The sequence below is a fragment of the Scardinius erythrophthalmus genome (assembly GCF_964197995.2).
Source record: "Scardinius erythrophthalmus genome assembly, chromosome: 24".
Lineage (NCBI taxonomy): Eukaryota > Metazoa > Chordata > Actinopteri > Cypriniformes > Leuciscidae > Scardinius > Scardinius erythrophthalmus.
In genome coordinates, this window is record NC_138244.1 from 5,370,019 (window position 1) to 5,397,846 (window position 27,828).

The 27,828-nt window shown below is 35.8% G+C and overlaps 2 protein-coding genes across 4 annotated transcripts; one reads left to right on the forward strand and one right to left on the reverse strand.

Annotated features, from left to right (window-relative positions):
• Positions 1–1,018: 1,018 nt before the first annotated feature.
• Positions 1,019–14,976, reverse strand: scamp2 (secretory carrier membrane protein 2). 2 transcript variants are annotated; one of them, XR_014029358.1, is made up of 10 exons: positions 14,804–14,952; positions 8,848–8,925; positions 8,546–8,620; positions 7,630–7,744; positions 6,284–6,412; positions 4,646–4,805; positions 3,709–3,810; positions 2,196–2,313; positions 1,800–2,120; positions 1,023–1,479 (listed from the first exon to the last, which is right to left on the reverse strand). XR_014029358.1 is itself a non-coding variant. In XM_081355532.1 (9 exons), exons 1-9 carry the CDS (start codon positions 14,858–14,860, stop codon positions 1,974–1,976), a joined length of 981 nt encoding a protein of 326 aa, XP_081211658.1. In that variant the 5' UTR covers positions 14,861–14,976; the 3' UTR covers positions 1,019–1,973. The 2 variants fall into 2 exon arrangements, 1 of the variants encoding a protein (XP_081211658.1); XM_081355532.1 differs by having other exon boundaries at positions 1,019–2,120; positions 14,804–14,976.
• Positions 14,977–16,092: 1,116 nt separating this feature from the next.
• On the forward strand, positions 16,093–27,119 carry mpi (mannose phosphate isomerase). 2 transcript variants are annotated; one of them, XM_081355466.1, is made up of 8 exons: positions 16,093–16,149; positions 16,413–16,540; positions 17,400–17,600; positions 18,391–18,532; positions 19,523–19,702; positions 22,050–22,223; positions 23,119–23,327; positions 24,336–27,119. In XM_081355466.1, exons 1-8 carry the CDS (start codon positions 16,134–16,136, stop codon positions 24,552–24,554), a joined length of 1,269 nt encoding a protein of 422 aa, XP_081211592.1. In that variant the 5' UTR covers positions 16,093–16,133; the 3' UTR covers positions 24,555–27,119. The 2 variants fall into 2 exon arrangements, with proteins under 2 accessions (XP_081211592.1, XP_081211593.1); XM_081355467.1 differs by having other exon boundaries at positions 16,139–16,297.
• The last annotated feature ends 709 nt before the right edge of the window (positions 27,120–27,828 follow it).

A 27,828-nucleotide genomic window follows, 5' to 3' on the forward strand; every position in this document is an offset into this window, starting at 1 on the left:
AAACACACAACACAGCTGACACAGGTAAACACAACACAGCTGACACAGGTAAACACACACAGCTGACACAGGCAAACACACAACACAGCTGACACAGGCAAACACACACAGCTGACACAGGCAAACACACACAGCTGACACAGGTAAACACACAACACAGCTGACACAGGTAAACACACACAGCTGACACAGGTAAACACACAACACAGCTGACACAGGTAAACACACGTGCTAGAAGAGTTTCTGTTTTGTTTGTTTCTGGTCCCGCTTCGGATGCCATGATGCCATCAAGCGGTATCTCTGGTCGTAATCAGTCCTTCACTGACCAATCAGCGTTCATTAGCAGAATGCTAGCGTGTTATGGGCAACAACAACTCAACCTGTGAGAAATCGAAAGGACATAAGTACTCGTTCATTCAACTTTCGACCTATAACCCATGTTGAACTTGCAAAACCTACAATCAAATCTGAGATTTCTCAACAGCAATCGGGTGAAAGAGACAAATTTAGCCGTCCAGCCCCATAGACTCCCATTCATTTTGCACTCATGGCGAGCGCCCCCAGTGGAGCTCTGGTGGAACTACAACCAATAGGACTTATTAGGGCTTTGATACTACTGGGATAATAATGTTTTTGATCAGTCATTGAGCAGGACCGCTTCAGAACGGCGCATGCGCACTAGCGCCACTGTGGTGTTAGTATGCTGGGAACTACAGTTAGCCAACAGCAAACCCGTTTTCTAGTGCTAGGTTCACATTCTCTACTCAGTGTAATCTAGCAGATTGAACGTTATCAAGTTTAGAAGAGAAGCGCTATTTTGTTGTGTAGATCACAAATATCATGATTAAATCGGACAATCTGTTTTCCCTTCTTTCTTTTTTTTGCACATCTACAACCTACTAAACTGATCATGTGACATGCAGAGTTGGTTAACCAGGAATTCTGCTCAAAATGCAAACGATATAGACCGATTATTCATTTTTGCTTGATACCATAAACAAATGACTCGGACAAAATTTGTTAATCAGAAAAAATTTATTTGCTCAAAATACTTCCATACACTGTTGAAAAAAAATCTCATCTCATCTGACAAAAATTATATAACCCTTTCTGCTAATATTATCTGGCATTATTTTGAGTTGTTAACATGCATTTCAGGACCATTTTACTGCAAAACCCTTTTACACGTTTGTTTCAAAAGCTAGGACTTTCTGATGCTAAAAAAAAAAAATCAACCATGTAAAATTTAACAGTACTAGTAAAACTATTTTGATTTGACTGTTTACAATCAGTAGCCTAAAAAGCCTGTACACATGAACAATGGTTATCAAACATTTATGCAGCGTGAAACAAACCTACATCACCTTCAGTCTTACGATTAAGACAATAATAGCAATGTTCTCCGTGTCCGTCAAGATTCCAAGGTCACGATTCTAATGCTTCCATGGAATTCTGGGTGCATGTCATTATTCTTTGGCACTAATAAAGAACGCAGAATAAAAAAAATCTAATTATATTTTAGGAATGATGCTTTTGAAGTCTTCAGTAGAACTATAGCAGAAGTGCATAAACCCTCACATGCATGTAACCCTCTTCGTCATTGCTATGAGAAGGGTTTGAGTTCCTTTCATGATCGTTTTTTATTGTAATTTAAGGACACTGATCGCTCCTGTATCACTCCGGATGACAGGGGAAACATTAAATTACTATATATACAGCATAACCGAGGTCAAATAGGATACAGGAAATTTTCTGCATACATACAAATATACAAACTGATGAACATTTAAACTTCATACCTTCAAAAAAAAAAAAAAAAAAAAAACACATAAAAGTAGTGCCTCTGCAGTCTAAAGACCAAACTGGGACCAAATGAAGATGCAGAACCAAAGCAGGTGATCGAGGGCAACGTTTGTGAGCGTGGCTGGGCTTTGGGTTCTGGACGAGCAGGAAGTGATGCGTGACTCCTGGCTCTAGTTCCTCTGAAACGAGCTCTGGGCGGCACTGGTGGCGGCGGTGGCGGCTGCGCTCTGGAAACTGCGGTTCGTGAGGACGCCCTGGGAGAACTCCTGCTGGGCCTTCTGGAAACTGGCACCAGTGCGACGGTAGTTGGAATGAACCTGGAAAACATAGACGACACATCAAGCCAAACCAAAGAGCCGCAGATTTCCACTCAAAACCTCTGAGCTACTCACCATTTTCAGTAAAAAGACGGACAGCGCGGCACTGACCGTGAAGAAGGCGGCCACCACCATCATAATGATGCCGACCGCTCTATTAGAGCTCATCGCCTGTATGGCAGTGATCCAGCCACTGGAATCAAGAACAGAGAGTAAACAATGTTGATCCGGCTAAATGATGCTTTGCTACCACAAATATGTAGAAATAATACAATGAATATTTCAGATTTTCTATTGTGAGTAGATAAAAAAAAAAATTTGCATGCAATATATACTATTTGTTTTGTTTAGAATGAATGGAATTAAAAAATAAATAAATAAAAACAATGGTTTGATATTGAATTATATTCAATAAAATTAATGCACATATCAAACAAATTAATAATATATATATATATATATATATATACACACACACACATATATATATTATAATTGTATATATTTTACTAATACTAAATGTATTATATAAAATATGTATATATACATTTTATTAAATTCATTTACACATACATATTTATTAAATAAATTCGAAATAAATATACATTTAAAACATGTTAAATATTTCTAATTTTTACAATATATACTATGTTTTATTTAGAATGATTTGAATTCTAAAAACGTAAATAAAATATTAAAATAGAATATATAGAATTGTTTGATATTGAATTATATTCTACAAAATTAATGCATATATCAAATAAATATAAAAATTATATATATTTATACTGTACATGTACATGTATATATATATATATTTTTTTTTTATCTCTAATTGTATTATATTAAATACCTATACATACATTTTAATACATTCATATACATCATCATACATATATATTAATTAAATTCTAACTATATCAAAATTTAAAAAGGAAACAATTCTAAAACAAATGTTATATATTTCTAGCTACATTCTACAATAGCCACATGTCCATTTTTCACATTACATGCACATGAAATACAGATTTCAGCAGTATTTATGAATATTTATGAAAACTAAACTAAATGGAATTTCTAGTTTATAAATCAAACTAGCACAGATATGCAGGAAATCCGCTGTATAACCAATTATACAGTTTAGCCTCATTATTCAAAAATATTTAAATCTCAGAATGCTGCAACTGACCAATCAGAATGAAGAGAGTCTCATATTAACATTATTCTACTGAGAACACTGAGTACTGAGAAATCAAGCACTTTTATTTCAGGGCAAACGCGCTGCTTTAAGAGGAAAGGATAAAGCAAGAAGTTTCAAGAGCAAGAGGACATACTTCAGATAGGAAGCAAGAGTTTTAAAGGAAGTCCAGCAGCAGAAAACCATTAGTTGAGGAAGAGACACTGGTCAAAGAGAAGAAGAGAGAGCTGAGTGTGAGAGAGACATCTGTCACAGAGGAGATCAGACAAACGGTGCAGCTCACAGGCGGTGAGCCTCACTTCTGCGCTTTAACACTCGCAATAGTGAAACAACAGCTACTAGTGAATTACTGTAGTCCAGAATGAAGCTGTGAAGAAATGCGCTTCTTACCTGTTGCCCCAATTGGGAATGCCCACGCTCTGAATCACAGACACCACGATCTGAGCGAAGAAGATGAAGAAGAAGAAGAAGAAATTGAAGGAGCTGTCAGACCTGGAAGAGAAATAAATATATGAATCATCGAAGTGACAGAAATGTGCAGACAATATCCCATAAGCATCACGTCATCAGGGGCCGGATTCACCAAAATCCGTTACTAGCTACTTTATCTGTTACTAAAAGTTACTAGCCACATGGGTAAAAACTGCCATATAGATATTTTTAATATTATCTCATAATTTGTCAGCAGGTTTATTAGGTCACTGTCACTTTAAGAGCTGACGCACTGATACATTACACATGCGTTTGCTTTCTCAACTGTTTACGTTCACTTAAAACAAAGCTGACTGTGTTTACGTGAAGACTCGCCAAGACCGGCATTTTGACATTATTTTGTGTGTGTTTGAATGTTTAAGCGCAATAAGCAGCGAAAAAGGACTCAATTTATTACAGGTTTTTGGGAATACACAGAATTCTTATCTTTATTCTTAAGTTAGAAAATAAGAAGAAAACAGCAGTTAAAGGGATAGTTCACATAAAAATGAAAATTCTGTCATCATTTACTCGTCATCAAGTTGTTTCAAGTCTGTATGAGTTTCTTTCTTCTGTTGAACACAAAAGAAGATATTTTGAAGAATGTCGGTGACTAAACAGTTGATGGACCCCATTTTTATTTCCCTTCTATGGAAGTCATCTTCCTTTGTGTTCGGCCGAAGAAAGAAACTCATACAGGTTTGAAAAAAACTTGAGGGTGAGAAAATAATGACAGAATTTTCATTTTGAAGTGAACTATTCCTTTAAGAAGAATTTTTTTACGAATATTTGGTGAATCCGGCCCCAGGTTGTGTCATTTGAACACATGAGTGTATATTAAAGGAGAGAGGCTCACCGGAAGGCTTTATAGACGGGCCTGTACCAGCAGAGGAAGGAGCACGGGGCGAACAAGATGAACCAGAGGATGGAGAGGCCGAAGTCAACGCCGGCTTTTGGTTCAGTGGTGAAAAACGCCAGACAGGCCAGGACGTTCAGAAACAGCGTCACACACTGCCCTGCACGGACACACACACACACACACACACACACACACACACACATCAAACAAGAGCCTGACACGAGCTCAGCTCAATCTGATAGATCAAATTCATCCCGTCCTAAAGCTCAACACTGAAAGTCCAGTTTCCCTTCACAATACAGAAGTTACATGTATTACAGCGAGTTTGAAACGCATTTACTTCCTTCCTTTAAAAAAAAAATATATATATATAAAAAGAAAAAAGTTTCCAGCCAGCGCCAGCATTTTTGATCATTTTCACATTGCCCCCAGAATATATTGTTGTATGGATATCTGAACATGCAATTTATCAAAAGAATGAACAGAGCCTCTGCTTTTAAACAAAAAACCCTGTTTTACTCTAGATTCATGCCTTCTTTTATCATCAACACTTGAATGTGGGTGAGTTTCATAAAAAAGCAACATTGTGAACAAAAAGACAATCGTGTTTCTGTCGAAGACTACAACATGCATAAGAAATGCTTCTAGCGCTTGTTTCTGCTTGTTCTTCGCCTGTGTTTTGATCAGGAGATTCAGTTCTCTTTCAGAAGATGTGTAATAGCGCCACCTACTGTATAACAGTGAAAACACGGAGAGCCGCAAAATTACGTCAATGGTGGGAACGAGTTAATCTGATGTATTTCTTTTTTTATTGGATATATACAATAGTGAATATGTTTATATCAGTTTTGTTATTAACTAAAACTAAATAGTAAAATATATTGGAGTATAATTAATAATAAAGTTATAAAACAGAAATAAAATATAAATATTACCTTGAAAATTGAAATGGCAACTAACTGAAATAAAAAAATAAATACTTAAAATTTTAAAACTAAAACTGAAATAAAAGGAAATTAAAGCTAAATAGAAACTAATACACATGACAAAGGCACATAACTGAAATGAAAATGAAAACTGAAAATATAAAAATAAAGGTTAATTCAAAATATTAAATACCATGACAGTATATAAATAATAAATAAATACAGTTTTATATTCAACAAAAAAAAAAAAAAAAAAAATAAGAGTTGATGTAAAACTTTTTTTTCAATGAAAAATTATGAATAATATATATATATTTTGTACTTGGAACAACATACTCTGATGAATCATTCAAAATACAAGAATTTATATGTAATAAGAAATGAAAAAAGGGTTGCACTTTATTTTACCGTATCTGTACTTACAGTGTTCTTACCCACAGAAGTACTGAGTAGTGTAAGGTATCTACATGGGTTAAGTTGAGGTTTAGGGGGTTAATTTAAGGTTTAGGGGGTTAAGTTGAGGTTTAGGGGGTTAAGTTGAGGTTTAGGGGGTTAAGTTGAGGTTAAGTTGAGGTTTAGGGGGTTAAGTTGAGGTTTAGGGGGTTAAGTTACGGTTTAGGGGGTTAGTGTTAAGGTTTAGGGGTCAGTTCAGGGTTAGTATCTATTTAGTGTCATTAGAACAGCTTGATGTTGACGCTGTTAAACTCACACATCCACAGGTAATACATCATCTTGCAGAGTCTCTGATGCTCCTGCGGGATCTCCTCAGAGAAGTCCTGGTAGAAGCAAGGCTTGATGGGAAAGAATTTGGGGAGAGGAGGCCAGTTGTTCTGTTTGCCTGAGGAGAAACAGACGCCCATATCACACAAAACTCGTCAAACACTCACAACAAATAAAGGCGCTATGGAGCCGTCTGTTGATTTATGCAACTGTGTACGTTCAGATGTGTGTGCAAACACACTCAGAAGGAAATACTAGCATACTGCACTAAACACTGCATACTATTATTTTTAAAAGTAGCAATTTGTAATCAGTGCCAGAGTTATCATTGATAACTTGTAACAAATCAGTGCTGTCAAATCGATTAATCGTGATTAATTGCATTATAAAAGTTTGTGTTTATATAATATATGTTTGTATTATATGTGTGTGTGTGTGTGTTTGTATATATACAGTATTTGTGTTTGTATATATATATATATATATATATATATATATATATATATATATATATATATATATAGACACACACGATTAATTGATTTGACAGCCCTAGAACAAATAAAACTATAAAACCATAAAAACATTTTCATTACTTAAAATAAAATAGGTGAGTAATAAAATTTGTTTAAAATAAATTATTGATTTAAGTTAGTTCACAGTACATTAATTCATGTTAACAAAAAAAACTTGATTTTGAAAAATATATTATTAAATGTTGAAATTAACATTAAGTAAATGCTGTATAAGTATTGTTCATTATTAGTTCATGTTAACTAATGAAACCTTATTTTTAAATTGCTACCATAAAAACTCAATATTGATTTTGTTTCAGCCAAGGCAACATTTCTCATTTTTGTTTAGTTTAAGATGAAGTACTGCAATAACTAAAACTAAATCAACTAAAACTTATATAGACATATTTAAACAAAACAAAAATTAATAAAAATGGGAAAAACGCAAGAAAATGACCAAAACCTTAGAATTAAAATGAAACTGGAAAAATATAAAAATATAATCTAATTCAAAACATTAACAAAAACTGTAATAGTATATAATATAACACTAATAAGAGCATAACATGCAGTGATAAATCTATTAAACATGCAACATGAGCCCAGGTGACGCCCAGTTCTCTCACACTTTAGTGTAGTTTTGTATATAAATGTCTTAACTCGTGGTAGTCTGATTAAATTATGTCTCGAGAGCATGAACACTGTGGCTGGAATTACAAGTAGTTTATTCATCACACATTGTGGGATCCTGCACCTCATGCAAACGCGATGGCGGATGATCGTGCTGTACACACTGCAGGATCAGAGAAGTGTGTGTTACCTGTAGTCGCTCCTTGGCTCTGAAGCTCTTGTTCTCGTCGATCGAGCTCGGCTGCTTTCCTCTCCAGCTCCTCCTGCTGTTTGAGCAGATTGACCTGCGCAGCTGCAGCCGTGGCCTGCACACACCCATCAGCTCAATTCAGTTCACCTTTATTTGTATAGCACTTTTTACAATACACATCATTTCAAAGCAGCTTTACAGAAAGTGCATGAGTCACATTACAATTTAGAGTGATCTATAACTGTCTAAGTTTTGTATTTCAGAAATGTACATATACACATCACAGTTAGCTAAAAATTTATTAATTTAAACAATGTAATAATGTAATGCAGAAACAATGAGTTCATTGAAGTAATGAATACTTGTTTGTTAACAAATAATTATAACATTTAGAAAATATGGACAGAGACAGACAGGGAACGCTTACAACCTTCGAAGACACGTGTGTGTGTGTGTGTGTGTGTGTGTGTGTGTGTGTGTGTGTGTGTGTGTGTGTGTGTGTGTGTGTGTGTGTACTATCTTTGTGAGGACCAGTTTGAGTTTTAGACCATTGGAGTGAGGACAAAGAGAGGAAGGTGAGGACATTTTGGCTAGTCCTCACTTTCTGAGAGCCTTTAAAGGCCTGTTTGAGGGTCAAGACTTGGTTTTAAGGATCAGGTTATAATGAGGTTAAGGGTCGGTTTAGGGTCAGGGGTCGGGTTAGGCACTTAGTTGTGATGGGTAAGGTTAGGGTAAGCAGCTAGAGATTGCATTGTGTCAATGAATGTCCTCATAAAGATAGATGTACAAGAAAGTGTGCGCGTGTGTGTGTGTGTGTGTGTGTGTGTGTGTGTGTGTGTGTGTGTGTGTGTGTGTGTGTGTGTGTGTGTGTGTGTGTGTGTGTGTGTGTGTGTGTGTGTGTGTGTGAGACGCTGACCTTTGGCCCGGGATCCACTGACGGCTGCAGGACCGCAGGCTGAGACGGGACGCTGGAGGCCGGGATGGTGCTTCCCTGACACCGAAAAACATCATTATTGGGATTTTATTAATGAATAATAAAATGCAAAGCATTGGTGTTTTGTATCACATTGCTGTTGGAGCTTGAACACATGCACACATTGTTAACCGTAGTAAAACCAGCTTATTGCTTTATTACATTAGAGTTCAGAGCACAGTTACACAACTCTGATAAAGATACTCGTCTTACACACCCAGTGGAATAATGTTCGTCAGACTCACCGAGTTACCATCAGGAAACGGACTGAAACTTTCTATGCCGTCGATTGACGAGTTCGTCACCTGAGTGACAGACGGATCCTGGAAGAGATGGACACAGTATCATTATTAGACAATAATTATAATTAATTATTATAATACTCACTATACCAATAAAATCATCATATTAGAGTGATTTCTGAAGGATCATGTGACACTGAAGACTGGAGTAATGATGCTGAAAATACAGCTTTGATCACAGGAATAAATTACACTTTACCACATATTCACATAGAAAACAGTTATTTTAAATTGAAATAATATTTCACAATATTACTGTTTTTACAGAGTTTTTCATTAAATAAATGCAGCCTTGGTGACCAATTGTGTGTGTGTGTTTGTATAAATATGTATACATGAAATATAAAATAATAAATATTATATTAAATATTAAATAACTGAATAATATTTCACAATAATAATTTATATTATAAATATTATTATTATTATTATATGATGTTTAAATGGCATTAATTCAATTATTTAATAATTAATATACATTTTTTATTATTATTATTATTTAATGGATCCAAAACAAATGAATCCAAATCAAATCTAAATTTATTTATAAAGCACCTTAAAAGCCACAGAGTGAACCAAAGTGCTGTAAAATTACAATAAAATAAAAAAATTATATAAATGAATGTAAATGCATCCAAAACTAATGGTCCTTACAAAGTAGCAAAGGCCTCATTAAACTAATACATGTTATGACAGGTTGTAAACATGTTTAGAGAGGTGGAGGATGTGAGACACTGGTAAACCAATCACAGCTCAGAAATCCCGATCTCCGTCCTGACCGAGGACTTCACGGAGCGGCTGGTTTTGCCGTCTTTTGAAACTGAATTGAAACCATGATGCGAGTGCGTCACAAGTTTTATTGAGTCACATGCCTCAATTACATACAGTGACATCATCATCATCATCATCATCACAGCGAGGTGAACAGGTCACACTCATCCAATCATATTTCAGATATCTCTGTGGCCACAATGAGGAAGTCAAAACCTGACATCAGTTCTGATCCTTCCTTACACTAATTCACTGATACATTCCATCAGTTCACGACTGCAAACCACAGCAGCCACACACACACACACACACACACACACACACACAGGAGCTTTTCAATATACTGAGGCATTTGAGATTCATTTCTGCATTTCTTCAGTGGAGTGTTGTGTGCTCATGTTGTTCTCTGCTAACAACATCATCTAAATCTGTGTGTCTGTAGATTCATCTAGAAGACTCTCTCGTTCACTGATTATTAATGTGAATCCCCAGCCAATCATTAATCACATCTGACGTTGCATCAGCCAGTCTTTACAGGAAGCAACTTAAATATTTACGCAGTGCGGGACACAAGAAACACAATAGACATGGAGAACTTCATTGTCCTATAAAATCAACTTTCAGAACATAACACTTCCAGCCCCATCAAAGTATCAAAGCTGCAAAAATTCCTCAGAAAGTTGCAAAAAAATTACAAAAAATATGGAGTGAGTGTGTTTGAGCGTGTCTCTGCCGTCTGTCCTGACAAACACACCTGTCCTCATTCCCACAGGCCTCGAGCCGAATCAACACCACAGAAGCTCCCTCAGACCAGCGCCTGACAGGACTAGTGTGTTTTACACGCGTTCTGTCATTTTCTTACCAATTCCCAGTTTCGATTCCAATATGAAAGAAAAAAAAAAGTCAAACATTTAGATATCAAACATATTCTGTGTTTCTGAGTTGCAGCTGAAAACCATGAACAAAAATCAGCAGCCTAAAGAACAACGAACTAGTCAACTAGACTAATATAAATTTCAAACATTATTAAAGACAAGTATACAGTCAGCAAATACAAGGAGAACAAATATGCACAAATAAATACAACTGAACAAAGTTCAGAAATTGATATCTAATGTTAAACAACACTGTATATTTTTGCTTTTATATTAATCCATATTAAAGTTACTCAGTCAAGATCAGTGAGTGATTTACTCTTCCCTATGTTCTTTGACTCACAGTAATGGCACGGATGACAGCAGGTTTATCAGGCTAATGTCTAGGGGTGTAACAATATATCGTGTCACAATATCACAATACAAAAATGCAACAATATGTATCGTGGATTAGGGATGCGCGGTATACCGGTACTGCAAAAATACCGGTATATATTATATTTCAAACGGTACAATATCATAATTTTGCTCAATTCGGTATTTAATGCGCTGCTGTTTCGAAGTTCACCGCTAGGCGGCAGTGCGCTACCCAAACTGACGCGGGTCACGCACAACCGGCAAACGGTGACAACGGAGGAACACGATGGATCAAACAAATGAAGCTCATTCTACAAGCCCGAAATTAATAAATAAAGAGAGCAGTAGGAGTGAAATATGGCATTACTTTGCCTACAAAAGTAATGAGAAAGGTGAAGCAACAGACCTCAATGCACCACTCTACAAACACTGCTTTAAATTTGCGACGGGAGGCAACACATCAAATCTGGGAAAAATTCGGGACAGTCCCGAAATCTAAGCTGTTGTCCCGAATCCCGAATCCGGCCCTAATTGTCCCGAAAATTATACTGAAGCAAATTCTTATATTGTCTGATAAAACATTAAAAACTGTCCGTGGAGGTTGAGTCGTCCTGCAGCCAGCCCCCGCCGGCTGCTTATTGGCTGCAGCATCTTTTTCTTTTTTTGAAGTTCAACAAAGATAGGCGCGAATTAAAATGCATTGCCATTGATATAAGCGAGCGCGAGTTGCCGCAGCCGCGAGGACAGTGAATGTGCAGGCAGCCAGTAAAGGAGTGATTGATTGGTCGCGGCACTTTGTGCAAAAAAAAAACTTCGGCCTAATGTCTGATGTTGGGTTACACAAAGCAAATCATCTACACACTTATTTAGTTTTCTTATTTAATGACCGACAATTTCGTCATAATAATAATTTTGGCATAAGGCTTATTAGCGTTAGACTTATAGCCTGAAATGTCTGATTTACGCACTGTTACAACAGTCTTTTTTTTTTTTTTTTTCATTGGTCACAATGACATTTGAGTTCATGATTTTAATATTGTTTTTTTTTGTGGCAGACTAAATATTAATGACAGACTGTTGATCTTTGAATAAAAATATGTTTGGTTCAGGTTTGAAAATTCATTTTATTATAGGCTATGTAGTCTTATATCATAGTAGGACTACCCCAAAACCTCCACAAACAACCCCATTCATTAGGTAACCTGACCTAACCGTATTATAGCATTTATTAATCTAGATCAATCAGTAATTATTATTTAAATATACTAATACATGTTTAGCATGTTAACATTACTTTATATGCAATGCATTAAACTAATATGAACCCAAACACAAACCAAACAGTAATCAAACCAAGATGAATAAATGCTATAAATGTTGATAATTCTCTGTTAATGCATGACAGCTAAAAATTAGTCATTTCATTATTCTATTATTATTCTATATTAATCAATTATTATAGATATTAACCAATTTTAATTGTATCATTTCAGGTTTCTTTCTTTTTTTTCCAAAATCAAAATTTAATCTACTGTAAGTTCCCTGTCTATTTTTTATTTATTTATTTTAACATTTTGATACTTTTTGTTTGCACATTCAGTACTGCAGAGTTTCAAGCAGTGTTTTTTAATAAAATTGTTTCAATTCACTTAAATTTTGAGGCTGGTTATTTGTCACCTGTGGTATCGATTTAGTATAATGTATAATAATGCAATGGGGGAATATTGTGTGTCCTGATAATGCCAAATGTCTTATGTTACCAGTAAAAGTGTCCTTAATTATTATAAATATATCTAGTCAGTGAAAGAGTGCAAGTATATTCGTCTAAAACTAATTCTGTATTTTCCACTTCAGAATAATGAATATTGTTATTCTGGCGTCTCTATTGTCTTGTGCTTTGGGTTTCCAGCACCAAGTCCAAGCCTATTCATTTACACACACAATTTTATAGCATTTTAATCAACAGTTAATTTTTTGTTAACCTTTTATCATATGTCTTGGAGTATCGCAATTATATCGTATCGTGAGTTCAGCATCGTGATATGTATCAAATCGTGACATGAGGGTATCGTTACACTCCTACTACTGTCACTTTAAGACCTGATGCACTGATCTAATATACTGTTACACGCCAGCTTTCTTTCTAAACTGTTTACGTTCACCTAACCGACTGTGTTTACGAGGATATTTTGACCTCATTTTGTGTGTATTTATCAGTTCAAGCTCAAGAAGAAGTGAAAGAGAACTCGACACGTGCCGAATTGAGTTTCTCTTTTGTGTCTTCTTGCGCTTGAACGGTTTAAAACTATAAATGCTCACAGGAATCGATGAGTGGGATCAATTATTAAGGTCTAAAATCTGAAAAAGCACAAAGAAATCAAACTGTACATCTCATGTGAGTGACAGGTTGCCCCGCCGCCGTCATCAGAGAAGAGAAGTTACTGCAAGAGTGAGGGGAAGTGATTCTGAATAAAAATTATATTTCAGCACAAAAACAATGATGCGCACGGATAAATAATTTTTTGATCAATACTGCACTATTCTATTAAAAATAAAAATAGTCAGATTTCTCTACAGCCGTTCTCTTCTGGCCATAACAATCAACAGGTAATATGATGCACCTTATGAAACATGACATACAATGTGAAAATGGACACTTTCATGGATTAAAACTCAGCAGAAAGTCACTGCATGCTTCGATTCTGATTCTATTCCAGCAGACCTGTGTTTCCCGTCGAGGGGGAGGAGGAGCGCAGGAATGTTTGCTTTGTGCATAACTCAATATTCTTCTGCTTTAAAGAAACAGATGGAAACTATATGAGACTCCAGACAATGAAAACACAACAAAGATGCCAGATGACAAACAGACTGTACGTATATCACTGTAAGCAATCTGTGTGCAGGTGACACTTAAACTACACTTAATGTCAAATTAATTGAGAGATCACAACATATTTTCACTTTTATAAGTGTGCATTTGTCACACAGCAAGACTATTGAAATGAACTGCAAAGAAAAAGCAAAAAATGTTAATAAATGCAACTAAAATATTCATTTTACATTCATATTTACATAGATTTTAACCCAAAATTTTAATGTTGATGTTTTTTGTCAAATATCTTGTCGAAATCCTGACCTGTTAAGTGCATGTAATGCATCATTATTATTAAATGTAGCATGTATAATGTCTATTTCTTATAGTGCGTGCCAAATTTTTTTTGTATTTAAAAATTGTGCGTTTGAACTGCAAAAAAATTGTATAAATGCAATCTATATTCACATTACACATAGAATAACCTAGAATTGATAAAAAGCTCATGATATCAAACACACCATTTTGAGGTCTGACGTTTTTGCACTGTACAATGCATTATTATCAGTCACGTTTGTTGTTTTCATTCAATAATCAAAATGCATTAATTCACTTGATAATGCAAATCATGTTGTGCAGAAAGCATAATGACAGATCTGCATGTGTTGATCAGGACTCTTGAGTTTGGCTGACGCATTACAGCTCGGTTGTGTGGCGCATTAGTGCTGATGAAGAGAAGAAGAGTCGAGCACAGGTGATCAGAGCCTCTCTCTCGCTGTGTGACTCAGAGATACATTCATTCAGACGGTTATGATGTTATTACAGCACTTTACAGTGTTGTGACATTAACAGGAGTGGCGCTCTGGCCTTCGGCGTGTCATCAAACCTGCGCGGGCGGATACACACCCTTCCCCAGCGACAACTAACAAACTAACACACTAACACCCGCATCAGAGACCATGACACGTCAACGGCCGAACCGAACTCAACTGACCCAAAACTCCCATCATCCTCATCCTCATCAACACAAACCCTGCGAAACTCCCCTAAACACCCGCTTAAACCCCTCAGAAGCGCTTCTCACCTGGAATGGATTGACATCGACTGTCTCTTCAAACGGGTTTGAGTCAAATCCCGACATTGTGAGGGACTTTATCCGTCTTTAGAGTCCAAAATGAGCGGCACCGGAGAAACACTGCGAACTCTGCTGTTTCCTCTCCGCACTTCCGTAGTGAGTGCGTGACGCGCATGCGCTGCAGATGTGACGGCGACGTCATCGGTTTTTTTTTTTTTTATGATTATTAAGTCTGGATTTTATAACTCTGACAAGCTTTTTGTACACAAGTGTACATTTTTGTCTGTCAAACCTCTTCTTTTTTTTTTTTTTTTTGCAAAAACCTGAAATGTTATTTGGGGACACTCTCTTCTTCCAACAATGCCAAAGCTTTAAAGTCTTTTTAGATTGTGCACACAAAGTATAATATTTATGCTTTTTTTAAATGAAAACAAAAAGGGACTCAATGCGTTTTTCTCTCTCTTTAATTTATTTTAAATTATTTGTTACCCCTGGCTCAATTTTTATTGTTTATTTTTATTAAAAAAATTGTCTGTTTATTTTACTTGCTTTTTATTTCACTTGCTTTCACTGGCTTTTTGTCTACTGTTTATAATTATATTATTGTTGGTTAATTCTGTTTTGAGTTGTAACTGCGGTATCTGTTCAATAAAAAATTATTATAATTATTATTATTATTATTGTGAGGTAAACTTTTATATTCTGCATGAAAAAACTTTATATCCAGAAAACATAATGTTCTGACTGTCAACCTAAATCTGACTGTCAATATCTTTTTTAATTAAAAAAAAAATTTAATCTCATACAAAGACTTTTTTAAATAATTATCAATAAAAAATAGCACTTAATTACATTATATGGAGTTTTTCTCTTTTTTATTAAAAAGACCCGTATTGTATTTCTTAACTTAAAGGTAATTTGTAATATAACTTCAGTTTTGCATTTATGCATTCATTCATTCATATATTTGTTTGTTTGTTTGTTTGTTTGTTTGTTTGTTTGTTTGTTTGTTTGTTTGTTTGTTTGTTTAAAGTGCAACCATGTCACTATGTTAAGTTAGAAATAAAATGATTGATTGATTGATTTTCATTACTGAACGACATTTTTTTAATATGAATATATAATTATAGTATAGGAAAAATGTATTATATATTTAACCTCCTTATTTTGTTACCTTAACTTAGCCCTTAGATATTCACAGAAATAGCCTAGATTACATTTTAAAATAAAATGTACATACATTTTATTTTACAGTATGAATTATATTTATTTACATCTAAAGGCCCGTGATTGGTTGGCGAGCCGTGACGTCACCTACGTGACAGTCAACGTTGCAGACATGGCGGAAGTAAAAGGTCAGTTTAATCTCACTTCACATTTCATTGTTTATTTTATAAAACGTTCAGTGACAAGCAGCGGGTTAAAACAGGACTGGTTGTAATCGTTGGTTTGTGTGTCGTTAGGGTGGATTAGTTATTTGTGCGGTTGTTCGAATTTGAGTGTGTAAGCGTTTCTCATCGATGTGATTCAACCCCATTCATCCCATTCATTCATCCATATGACATTAGATAAATGTGTTTGAAAAGCGTATTTTATATCAGTGTCTCTGTGTCCGCAGTGTTTCCTCTGTGCTGTGTGGTGCAGAACTACGCCTGGGGTAAAGTGGGCCAGGACAGTGAGGTGGCCCGGCTCGTGCGCGGTGGAGACCCTCAGGCTCTCATCGAGGAGACCAAACCCTACGCAGAGGTACAGTGTGGATCACACCCGAAAAAAATCTCAAATTACTGTGTATAAAAATATAGATTAGCTAAATGTAAAATGCTTTCAAACTGATAGAAATGTCATGGAAAAAAATAAAGAGAATTTTATGTTTATATCTTCCTCATGGATAACTTTTTGTTATTGCCTGTGTTGTAATGAAAAATCAAAATCAAAACTCGCAAAACTGCTGTTTATTCACAAACACCAAGGTCACACAGAGATCTGAGTGCCATCCTCAATAAGAGATCAATTAAAAATGCCTTTTTGACCACTGCCGAGTACCGTACGATGACTGTTGCACTTCGGGTGCATTTTAAAGATCTAGCCTACACTTTTATTACTGAAATCCTGGAAGAACTTTTATTGTAAACATTTGAAATTGGCCGCTTTAATGTAAATAAGAGTCTGTATTTATTTATTTCCACCAATTTCCATATTCTGAGATGAAATACAAGACAGAAAACCACAGTTTAAGATAGAGAGTTTATTGTGTATCAGACTTTAACAAGCGCAAGTGTCTCTGAAAAATAGCAGCTCACTTAAAAGTCAGCTTGACATTCACTTTATCTGACAGTCTATTAATAAACCCACAGCATGTGTTCATACCATCACACTGTCTATTGTTCTATAAATAACCATCTTAAAGGACCCTTCATTGTGACATTCGCAACGCAAACGTTTTTCATTTTTGGTTTCATTATTATGCACTTCACCCACTTATCTAAACATATGTATATATATGCATCTCATTATACAGATCAGTGACTGCATCTTTAAGAACAGTTAATAATAAGAAACAACATGAATGTCTAATCATTACATCTTTGTTTTCTGCTCTTTCAAGCTTTGGATGGGTGCTCATCCCAAAGGCGACGCTCTCATCAAAGACAACAGGATATCCCAGAGGACACTGGGACAGTGGATTGCAGATTTCCCAGGTTGCCTGGGGTCAAAGGTCAAGGACACTTTCCACGGACAGCTCCCTTTCCTTTTCAAAGTGCTGTCCGTCAACACGGCTCTGTCCATCCAGGCGCATCCCAACAGGGTGAGATTGAAGACCGTTTCCCTCATAGAAATGTACTTTGTACAAACAGAAACCTAGTCCTAAGAAAAAACCCTCTGATGACGCAAAAATGGTCATTTAGCTCATCTGAGGCTTTTCTGTCCAGAGGCGAGAGACTCCAGCCAGTAGGAGGAGCTCGTCCCGCATGTCTTCAACTCGCCCATAGGGGGATCTCACCATAAAACGCCGTCTTTTCAGTTTCCAGTCGACTAGTAGCCTAGCTGTATCATTTCTCCCGATACTGCCCTCTGTAACCGGTAGGCGTGGCTTGGGAGTGTCCTCATAGGGCAGCGAAGCAAGTGCATTCTGGGAGTTGTAGTCTTTCATCCACATGAGCCAAAAATACATTTTCTGGCTTTTCTCAGTCTAGAAGGCACCAACTTCTAAAATAATTTCACATTTCTACTACATAAATGACCCAATTTAAATACACAGTGTTGATGATTTACCTTGGATTCGAGCGAGAGTGAGCCTGAAGTGTATTTGGGCCACAAATGAATGGAAATCCTCAAAAGAGTCCGTTTGCAAGCAGCAGAAAGCCACCTTATGCCACACACACACACACACACACACACACACAGTAAACCTGTGTTGTTCACTCAGCTGCGCATAATAGAACCGGATTAATAAAAAACACAATATATTGACACGCGTTCTGTTCATGTGCCGTGCACGTTTGCGATGACGTAAGATGCTCGCAAACACACCAGGGTTTGATAGAATCAAGTTCGCAGTGTGAAAGCATCCTTCATTTGTCCTTGTCTCTTGACAGGAGTTGGCTGCCAGACTCCATGCACAGTTTCCTGAACATTACCCAGACAACAACCACAAACCGGAGATGGCCATCGCACTCACTCGCTTCGAAGGGCTCTGCGGCTTTCGGCCAATGGAGGAGATCTTGGGCTTCCTCAAAGGTGAATGTTTAATGAACTATACGAGATAACACTGTTTTTCTGTTGGAGATGATCAAATATGTGACAGTATAACTCAAAATTACACCCCATTTACATTGTTATTATTATGTTTTTCTCATTGAATATCCCGACACTTGGAAATATGTCATATTGCAGAAGTTTCATGTGTCGCACACAGAGGACCTTTGTGTGAATTGCAGCCTTTTTAAACTTAAATCATCTAAAGCTTTTAAAATTATGGAAGTGTTTGTGTAATCACCATTGATACAGAATCATGAAACATGATTTTGTTTTGTACTTCACTGTACTCATACGAATCATTTTTTGGAAATTGTACTAGAAAAATAACTTTACTAAGCAAGTTCATTAAGTTTAGAGAACAAAAATTATTAATAAAAAATAAATTTTAAAATCTATCAATCTATAAATCTAATCAAATATATCAAATATTACATTTTTTTAAATAGAAACATTTAAATGTATGTATGTATGTGTATATATATATATATATATAAATAAATCTAATAAAATAAAATAAAAAATATAAATATTTAATATAAAAAATAAATAAACAATATAAAATTTTAATATAAAAAAATTATAAATAATATAAATATTTAAATATAAAATATATTTGTGTGTGTATATATAAAAAAATATATATATATATATATATATATATATATATATATATATATATATATTTATTTATTTATTTATATATTTTTGTTTAAGAACATCAATACAATATCAGTATGGTATTGCGTAAGTACGTAATACGTACGTAAGTCACTTTGGATAAAAGTGTCTGCTAAATAATTAAATGTAAATGTTAAATGTAAATATTAGTTCAAACCATGCAAAAAATTAGCATTGAACATTTTTGTTTGACCTTTCGCAGTAGAAGTGTCTTGGCTGCTCATATGAATACTGATTTACTAAAGAAGGTCTGTGCTTCTGATCTGAGACCAGCTGGTGTGTGTTTTTCAGATGTCCCAGAGTTCCGTGCGCTGATCGGGACTGAAGCCGCCGAGGAGCTCCAGAGCGCTGTGGGAGACTCGGACCGAACGTCTCTCGCTCTGAAGAAGTGCTTCACCAGAATGATGAACTGTGAGAAGAAGCTGTTTGTGGATCAGCTCAACATGTTGGTCAAGCGGATCTCAGAGGAAGGTGAGAGGAAACCAGCACATTATTAAACACACTATTCAAGACCTGTGCTGATCCTGTGCATTTTAGAGTTGAGTTTAAAATTCTGCCTTTTGTTTTTAAATCCTTAAAGGGGCATTTCACCCATTTGAACATTGTTTTTTATTTAAAGTGGGTCATATATGTAGTCGAAATGTAAAATAATTTTTGAATTTGGTGCCTTCGTGACCGAGAAAAGACAAAAAATAATTTCAGAACGCATTTGTATGAAAGACAACAACTCCCACAATGCACCACATTGCACAGCTCCGCAAGCCACTCCCACTAATCCAGAAAGCGCATATCTGCCTATAAGAGAAATCACTCTTCCGTCTACAAGGCTAGCTACTACCAGAGCTTGTAATTCATTTCACATTCACACAAAATGTCTAGTTAGTTGGCGAACTCATATAGTGCATTACTCCTCGTTTGTATTTCTTTCGAAAAGGTGAATTATTGCATGGTACCTGGATGTTCAGTCAGAACATATGCGGTGCGAAACTAGGATAGTTCTCAACACAAACGTCCGTGTCCTCGTCTGATTCAGAGATTTCGTCCAGGAGAAATTGTCATCGTTGAAATTCTTTGCCGCAGACGGACTCTATCTCTGTGTTCGTAGCGGTTCGTAGTTGCATAGTGAGATCACCGGCGCCACCAGTCCGCCCTAACTCGAGCCAGTCCGGGCTCCTCGTCCGCGGCAGGCAGGCAGGTCTTCGCTATAATGCGGCTTGTAAAGGTAGCCACAAACACCTGATTCAAGCATCAGACTTCCGAAATCCTCTTCTTCTATATCATATTGAGCACTCTCCTCCGCTATTGTCATAACTTTACATCTGTCTCCACAGCGCCTGTTAGCTTAGCTTCAAACAAGATGGAGGATATTGCTTTCAGTTTCAGAGAGTAAAGTCCCACCCACTGATCTGTAATAGGTCTGTAGCGTGAGCGGGTCCCGCCCCCTGGGAAAGATGAGAAACTAGTGTCTGTAGTCTTAACAGAAATCCCCCCCTCTAACACTTCCTCCTACAATGACGCAAAATGACGATTTTTGCGTCATTGTAGGAGGAAGTGTAAGAGGTAAATAACAGATTTCTCCCGTCTCAGGGGAAAATGAGAGAGTGTTGCACGACCATTCAATAGTATGACTGGGTTTCTAACAATGCAAAGCTTAATGCAAATGGGTGAAGTGTCCCTTTAAATAATCCACTCTGTCTACACAATCCCACACATAATCTGAGATCTGGTGAAAAGAGACTTCTCTCTGTCCCCAGATCAGGATTAAAGCATAGAGGAGTTCGAGCCTTCCGGCGTATATCAGATCGGCACAGGCTTTAACTGTTTTTAAATCGGCTCTTAACCTCCTGAGACCCAGAAAAAAAATATTTTTGAATTTAGTTTTTTTTTTTTCATGTCATCAAATTGTTTAGAGCATAAGAAACAAATGGTAAAAAAAAAAAAAAAAAAAAAACATTTTTGAAAAATTATATTTTATTCATATGCTTTGTAGTGACACCAGGACAAAGTTGTTTAAAATATAAAATGAGATGAAATTATATGTATAGGCAAATAAAATGGGATTTTTTTTTTTTTTAATCACCTATAAATTTTGGGGTTTCAGGATTTATTTTAACTAAAATTTGTATAAAGATGATTCTCAACTATGTTATGAAAGATATAACGGGATGAACTGATGCACCATTTTACTTTATGCAATATGTGGGTAAAATGGCCATAAATGAATATTCCCATTCAATGCAATGCATCTATACACTGTATCTAATGCACACATTAATGTGTTCTTGGAGCAACATTTAATGAAAAAAGAAGTGTAATAATTGGAGTAATAATTAGCAACATTTTAATAATAATATCTAATATTTCATAGGAATATTGATGCATTACTTATTTCCATATTCACTTGTTGTGTCTCACAAAATGCCTGATAAATATGATTTGAGTCCTGATGTCCTCGACAGTGGACATGAAATCAACGCCCTGTTCTGTAACAAAAAGTCATTTTTTTTATTTGAAACCCCATAACGTTTTCCTGAGATGTTGGATTATGAAATACAATTTGAAAAGTAGTCCGATTTATCTAAGGTCTCACTAAAACATAATGTCCACTACAGTGGACAAAAGTCTATTCCTGGGTCCCAGGAGGATAAAACCTTTTTTTTTTTTTTTTTTGGCTTTCATTCACTGTGAGCTTCTGTCATGAATGTGTGTTTCCTCGTTTTTTGTGTTGTTCAGCACTTTGGTCAGCTGTGCTTGCTGTTTTTAAATGTGCTGTATAAATCAAACAGTCTTGAAACTTGAACGTGTTGTTTTGTCACAGAGGCTGCAGGCAAAGACACCTCCAGGAGTAACGGAGAGCTGCTGCTCCGACTGCATTCCCAGTATCCCGGGGACATCGGATGCTTTTCCATTTACTTCCTGAACCGGATGGTGCTGCGGCCAGGGGAAGCCATGTTTCTGGGAGCAAACGAGCCTCATGCCTATCTGTCTGGAGGTCAGGTGTCACCACATTACTCATTAAACATGTTTCTTGGACAAAGTCTGAAAAAACTCAATATTTAAAAATTTAAATAGTATTGTAGTTTCTGCTTAATCATTCTTTGAGCAGGCTGTGGAGTTGTAATTATTATATAAAAGTTATATTTTTTGTGAAACAACATATTCATTTAATTTTCATTAATATTAATGTATTCCATGCATTCATTTAGTTGTACTTTTTGTGAAATAAATTCAATAATATACACTTAATATTCATTTAATGTTCATTCATATTCATTTATTCAATGTAGGTTTTGCTGTTGTACTTTTTGTGAAATATATTCATTAATATTCACTTAATAAATAATCCATAATATTAATTTGTTCCATGTAGGTTATGTAGTTGTAATTTTTGTGAAACATATTCATTTATTCCATATATTCAATTAGTCGTACTTTTTTGTGAAATATATTCACTTAATATTAATTTAATGTTCATTCATATTCATTTGTTCCATGTAGGTTGTGTCATTGTACTTTTAGTGAAATATATTTATTAATATTCACTTAGTAATCCACAATATTCATTTAATATTTATTTATTTCGTGTAGGTTGTGTAGTTGTACTTTTTGTTAAAAATGTTTATTAACACTCATTAATATTAATTTATTCCATTTAGGATGTGTTGTGATCTTTGTGAATTATATTCATTAATTTACATTTAGGTTGTATTTTTTTTTGTGTGAAATATATAATTTAATATTAATTTAATAATCCATAATATGAATTTAATATTCAGTTATTCCATGTAGGTTGTGTCATACTTTTTCATTATTCACTTAATATTTATTAATTTGCATATTATTCAGTCATGTGTATTGGATGTTTAATGGTCCTCTGAATCCTGCAGACTGTGTGGAGTGTATGGCGTGCTCTGATAACACCGTACGTGCCGGACTGACTCCCAAATACATAGACGTGGACACACTGTGTGAGATGCTGAATTACAGCCCGGCTCCGGCCAGTGCCAAAATCTTCCCCTGTGTGCGGGACAACAGCGACCCCTACGTCTACCTCTACGACCCTCCTGTGCCAGACTTCAGCGTCATGAGAATACAGGTGCGCCATTCATCATGATCCCAGAGCAGTTGTCATGTATAGATATGAAACAGCCTCACTTCAACCATGCAGGATCATTATTTCTGTATTACAGTATTCCATATTATCACAGAAGTACTAGGATAAAATTTTATAGTTGGGAAAGATAGTTGAGATCAATTACATTATTACACCAGTAGGTGGCGACGAGAGACTGCTAATAATGTATTCGTCATTGAATCATTCATTCAAGAGATTCATTAAAAAATGCTGATTCATCCAGTAATGAAACAAGAGAAGTCATGGGCTGCATCCAAAATCACATACTTTCACTACTATATAGTAGGCGAAAAACATTATGTTACAAAAGAAGTATGTCCGAAGTCACTGTACTCGTAAAAGAGATGACCTACTACTTATGGAGAGATTCTGAAGTGTGTATTCAATGGACACTTTATTATCCCATGAGGACACGGGAGAGATTTGTGAATGGAGGTGAAGTGACGCTGGTAGGTCACATGACAATGACAACATGGTGGATGTAGTATGTCCAGATTACATTCATACACACATACTTGCATACGTTTTTAGTGGTCATAAAGTAATTACCTCTTCAAAATAAGTTCCTACTCAAGAAAGTATGCGATTTTGAACACAGCCTTTATGAAGTGAGTCATTGAATCATTCAAGAGATTCATTCAAAAATGCTGATTCATCCAGTAATGAAGAGTGAGTCATTGAATCATTCATGCAATATGATCTAATACATTTTATTTTATTTTTAAAATTGACTGCAGCAATGAACATTTTGTCAGAATCTCTAGTAAATTACATGTTATTTTGTTTAGTTGTCGGTTCAGAATCATTGATTGAATCGTTATCTCTTTTTTTTTTAACAAAAGAATCGTGATTTTCAATTTATCCAGAAATGTGCAGCTCTAATATTAAATTTCCAGTAATATACTCATAATAATGTGTAATTAACATAACATTAAACATTCCACTAATGTCCCTGGTGTTGTTCTCCAGATCCCCGCCTCAGAGCATCAGTACACTGTGAGCGCGCTGGAATCTGCCGGGATCCTGTTGGTCATCGACGGAGACGCCGTCGCCACGTCTGCTGCCGCCCTCTCTGACATCACTCTGAAACGAGGCTCCGTGCTCTTCATTTCAGCCAATGAGAGCGTCTCGTTACAAGTGACATCATCGACGGGCATGACCATGTTCAGAGCCTGCTGCTTACTGTAGGACACTTCATAAACGTCCAGCGTCTGTTCTGTCCTAATAAAAACCCACCGCCGAAACAGCTCAAGTAGAAACCATGTTCCCATGTTTTTGTCTTTATCACGAACTTGCATGACCCCAAATTATGATCATTATGATGACATTTTAAGTGTTAAAATTGCTATGCTTGACCAAAAAAAAAACAACTAAACATACATAATGAATCGGTTTGAATTATGATTGAGGTTCTGCGTGCATGTTCTTTTAAAATATGTATATGAATTCCTTTTAGTCAACATGAAACGCTGTTCACAACGGTTTTAATTTAATAATGTGACATATTTACCGGGGAAACAGGATATTCAGTCAGATTTCATTGGATGGTGAAAAGTGGGCGTTCCTAGGAAGCTTGTTTCCGCCACTGAATAATAAATAAAAAAATTATAATTGCGACTTTTTATCTCACAATTCTGACTTTTTTCTCACAGTTGCGATATATCAAGTCAGAATTGTGACTTTTTTTCTCAGAATTGCGAGATATGAAGTCAGAATTGTGAGAAATAAAGTCGCAATTCTGAGAAATAAATTCGCAATTGCGAGATATAAAGTCGCAATTCTGAGAAATAAAGTCGCAATTGCGAGACATAAAGTCGCAATTGTGTGTTATAAAGTCAGAATTGTGAGATATAAACTATTCTGAGGTAAAAAAAAAAATGCGTCTTTTTTTCCTTAGAATTGTACTTTATATCTCACAATTCTGAGAAAATATGTCAGAATTGCGAGATATGAACTCGCAATTATGTGTAATAATGTCAGAATTGCGTGATATAAAGTCGGAAATTGCGAGAAAAAAAGTTCGAATTCTGACTTTATAACACGCAATTGCGACTTTATTTCGCGCAATTCTGACTTTATATCTCGCAATTCTGAGATAAATAGTCGCAATTATCTTTTAAAATGTTTTATTTTGTGGCATAAACAAGCTTCCATACGTTCCAGAATAAACTCAGACCAGAATGAGTTTAAACCACCAGCATTTAATGAACTATTGTAGGGTTTTAGAAAAGATGTTTTACTTACAACAGTAACCTAAAACAATAGCTAACTGGGCACAAGCGGTGATGTCAGCAAACATTAAGAGCAAGTTGTTACTTTTTGATGAAAGATCACGAAGACAAATAATTTTTTCTCCTTAGAATATCTTGCACTGCTGAATCATTCATAATAAGACCAGAAACACGTCTTAAAGGGGCTATATGTGCGAATTTGCATGTATTAATCGCTGTTTTATTGCCTATGAAAGCCTGTCGATTGATTTTTATGCGGAGGCTTCGGGACGCTTTTGCCGGGAAAAACAAAAGGATGTGATGGTCACGCGCTCCCGCGAGCCACACTTCCGCTCAATGACACATTTCTAATGTTCAGGATAGCGCCGAAACAGCCATTCTGTACATTAATGTCAATGTGTCATGCAAAGAAAAGGGATTCATTCAAACTATAGTCTCACGTCTATATAGTCGATACTACTCTCAGATATATCTTAATCAAATATCGTAACAGTGTTATTTTAATGACCTCATCTGTCGACGTGAAGCTTGTGCTGACATACTCATATCAACATTGAATCTTCACGTTTATTCTCATGGACATTACGAACACGAGCGATATGTTGCGGACTGCAGTTCACTCAACGGCCACCAGTGGCGCTAAAAACAAGCGTTTCTGAATTCCACATACAGCCTCTTTAAGAAAGTAGAAAGGGTCAGTTGTGATTTCATGTTGACACATATAAGTTAAATGCATGATAAGGGATGCATGATCACTCACTATTGGCTGCAAGATATAAACATTTAATGAAATGAAATTTGCTCTCTTTTTTTTGCACAAGGACGTATAACATAAAACCCAGATGGAGGACAGTGTAACAACACATTAACTTTTACATAAAAATCCGGTAACGTAGACTTCAGACCAATTTTAAAGGTTTTTTTAGACTTTTTCATGGTATTACTGCTGAAGAACATCGAGTCCTTGTTGCAGACGTACTCTTCCATGAAGAACTTCCATGGTGAAACATGGTTTTATGGGTTTATTGATTAAGTACGTTCTTTGCTAAATGAGCAACAGACACAAGTTTTGGGATTTGATTACCAGTGCAACTGACTTTAAAAATAACCCTGCAACCTGAAACCCTTTTTATTCTACTCTCCCTTATTAGTTACTGTATGGCTTGATCTGTCGTTCTGTTTTATTGCTGTAGTTAGTTACTATTTGCACTAGAGAGCACAAAGGATGCTGGGAATTACCGGCACCCTGATGTATGTTTACTGTATTTTTAGTGCCCTCTTCAGATTTTTACGTGTAAAACCAGAAGCCTGACCTCAACTCTTGTTGGCCTCCGGGATTATTTCTATATTTTTGGAGCTGTATTGTTCTGAAGTGTTATGGGATCCAAGCATGCGTTCGACGGCTAAAGCGGGAGTCTGAATGAATGAATGTATGACACTTTTCTGAGCTGTAATGGAGCATGTCTCTGATTAGAGGAACTCTGTATGTAATTCTAATCTCTAATAAATAACGGTTCTGTAATCTTTCACCTGCTCATTTCTGACCAGTTTTTATGGCCTAAACTTATGCAACAGGGTTTGCAGACAAAGGTCACGTTCCCCGTTGATCATTCAGCCTGGGCTTTAATTACATTGACTTTTATTAGATCATCTTACATTTACATTTATTCATTTACATTTACATTTATTCATTTAGCTGACGCTTTTATCCAAAGCGACTTACAATTGCTATACATGTCAGAGGTCGCACGCCTCTGGAGCAACTAGGGGTTAAGTGTCTTGCTCAGGGACACATTGGTGTCTCACAGTGGATTCGAACCCGGGTCTCTCACACCAAAGGCATGTGTCTTATCCACTGCGCCACCACCACCATCTTGTTGAATTTTACACAGACTCATGTTCCTGTTTCCTTTTGGATGAAATTCAAATAGGATATGACAGTAAAATTTCATAAAACAATGCATTTTGGAGTTCATATCATGACATCATGCTGCACAACTTTCATTTCAACATTGATAATAATCATAAATGTTTCTTGATCATCAAATCATCATATCAGAGTGATTTCTGAAGGATTATGTGACACTGAAGACTGGAGTATTGATGCTGAAAATTCAGCTTTGATCACAGGAATAAATTACATTTTAACATATATTCAAATAGAAAAAAGTTTTTCATAAAATTTCACAATATTACTATTTTTACTGTATTTTTTATTAAATAAATGCAGC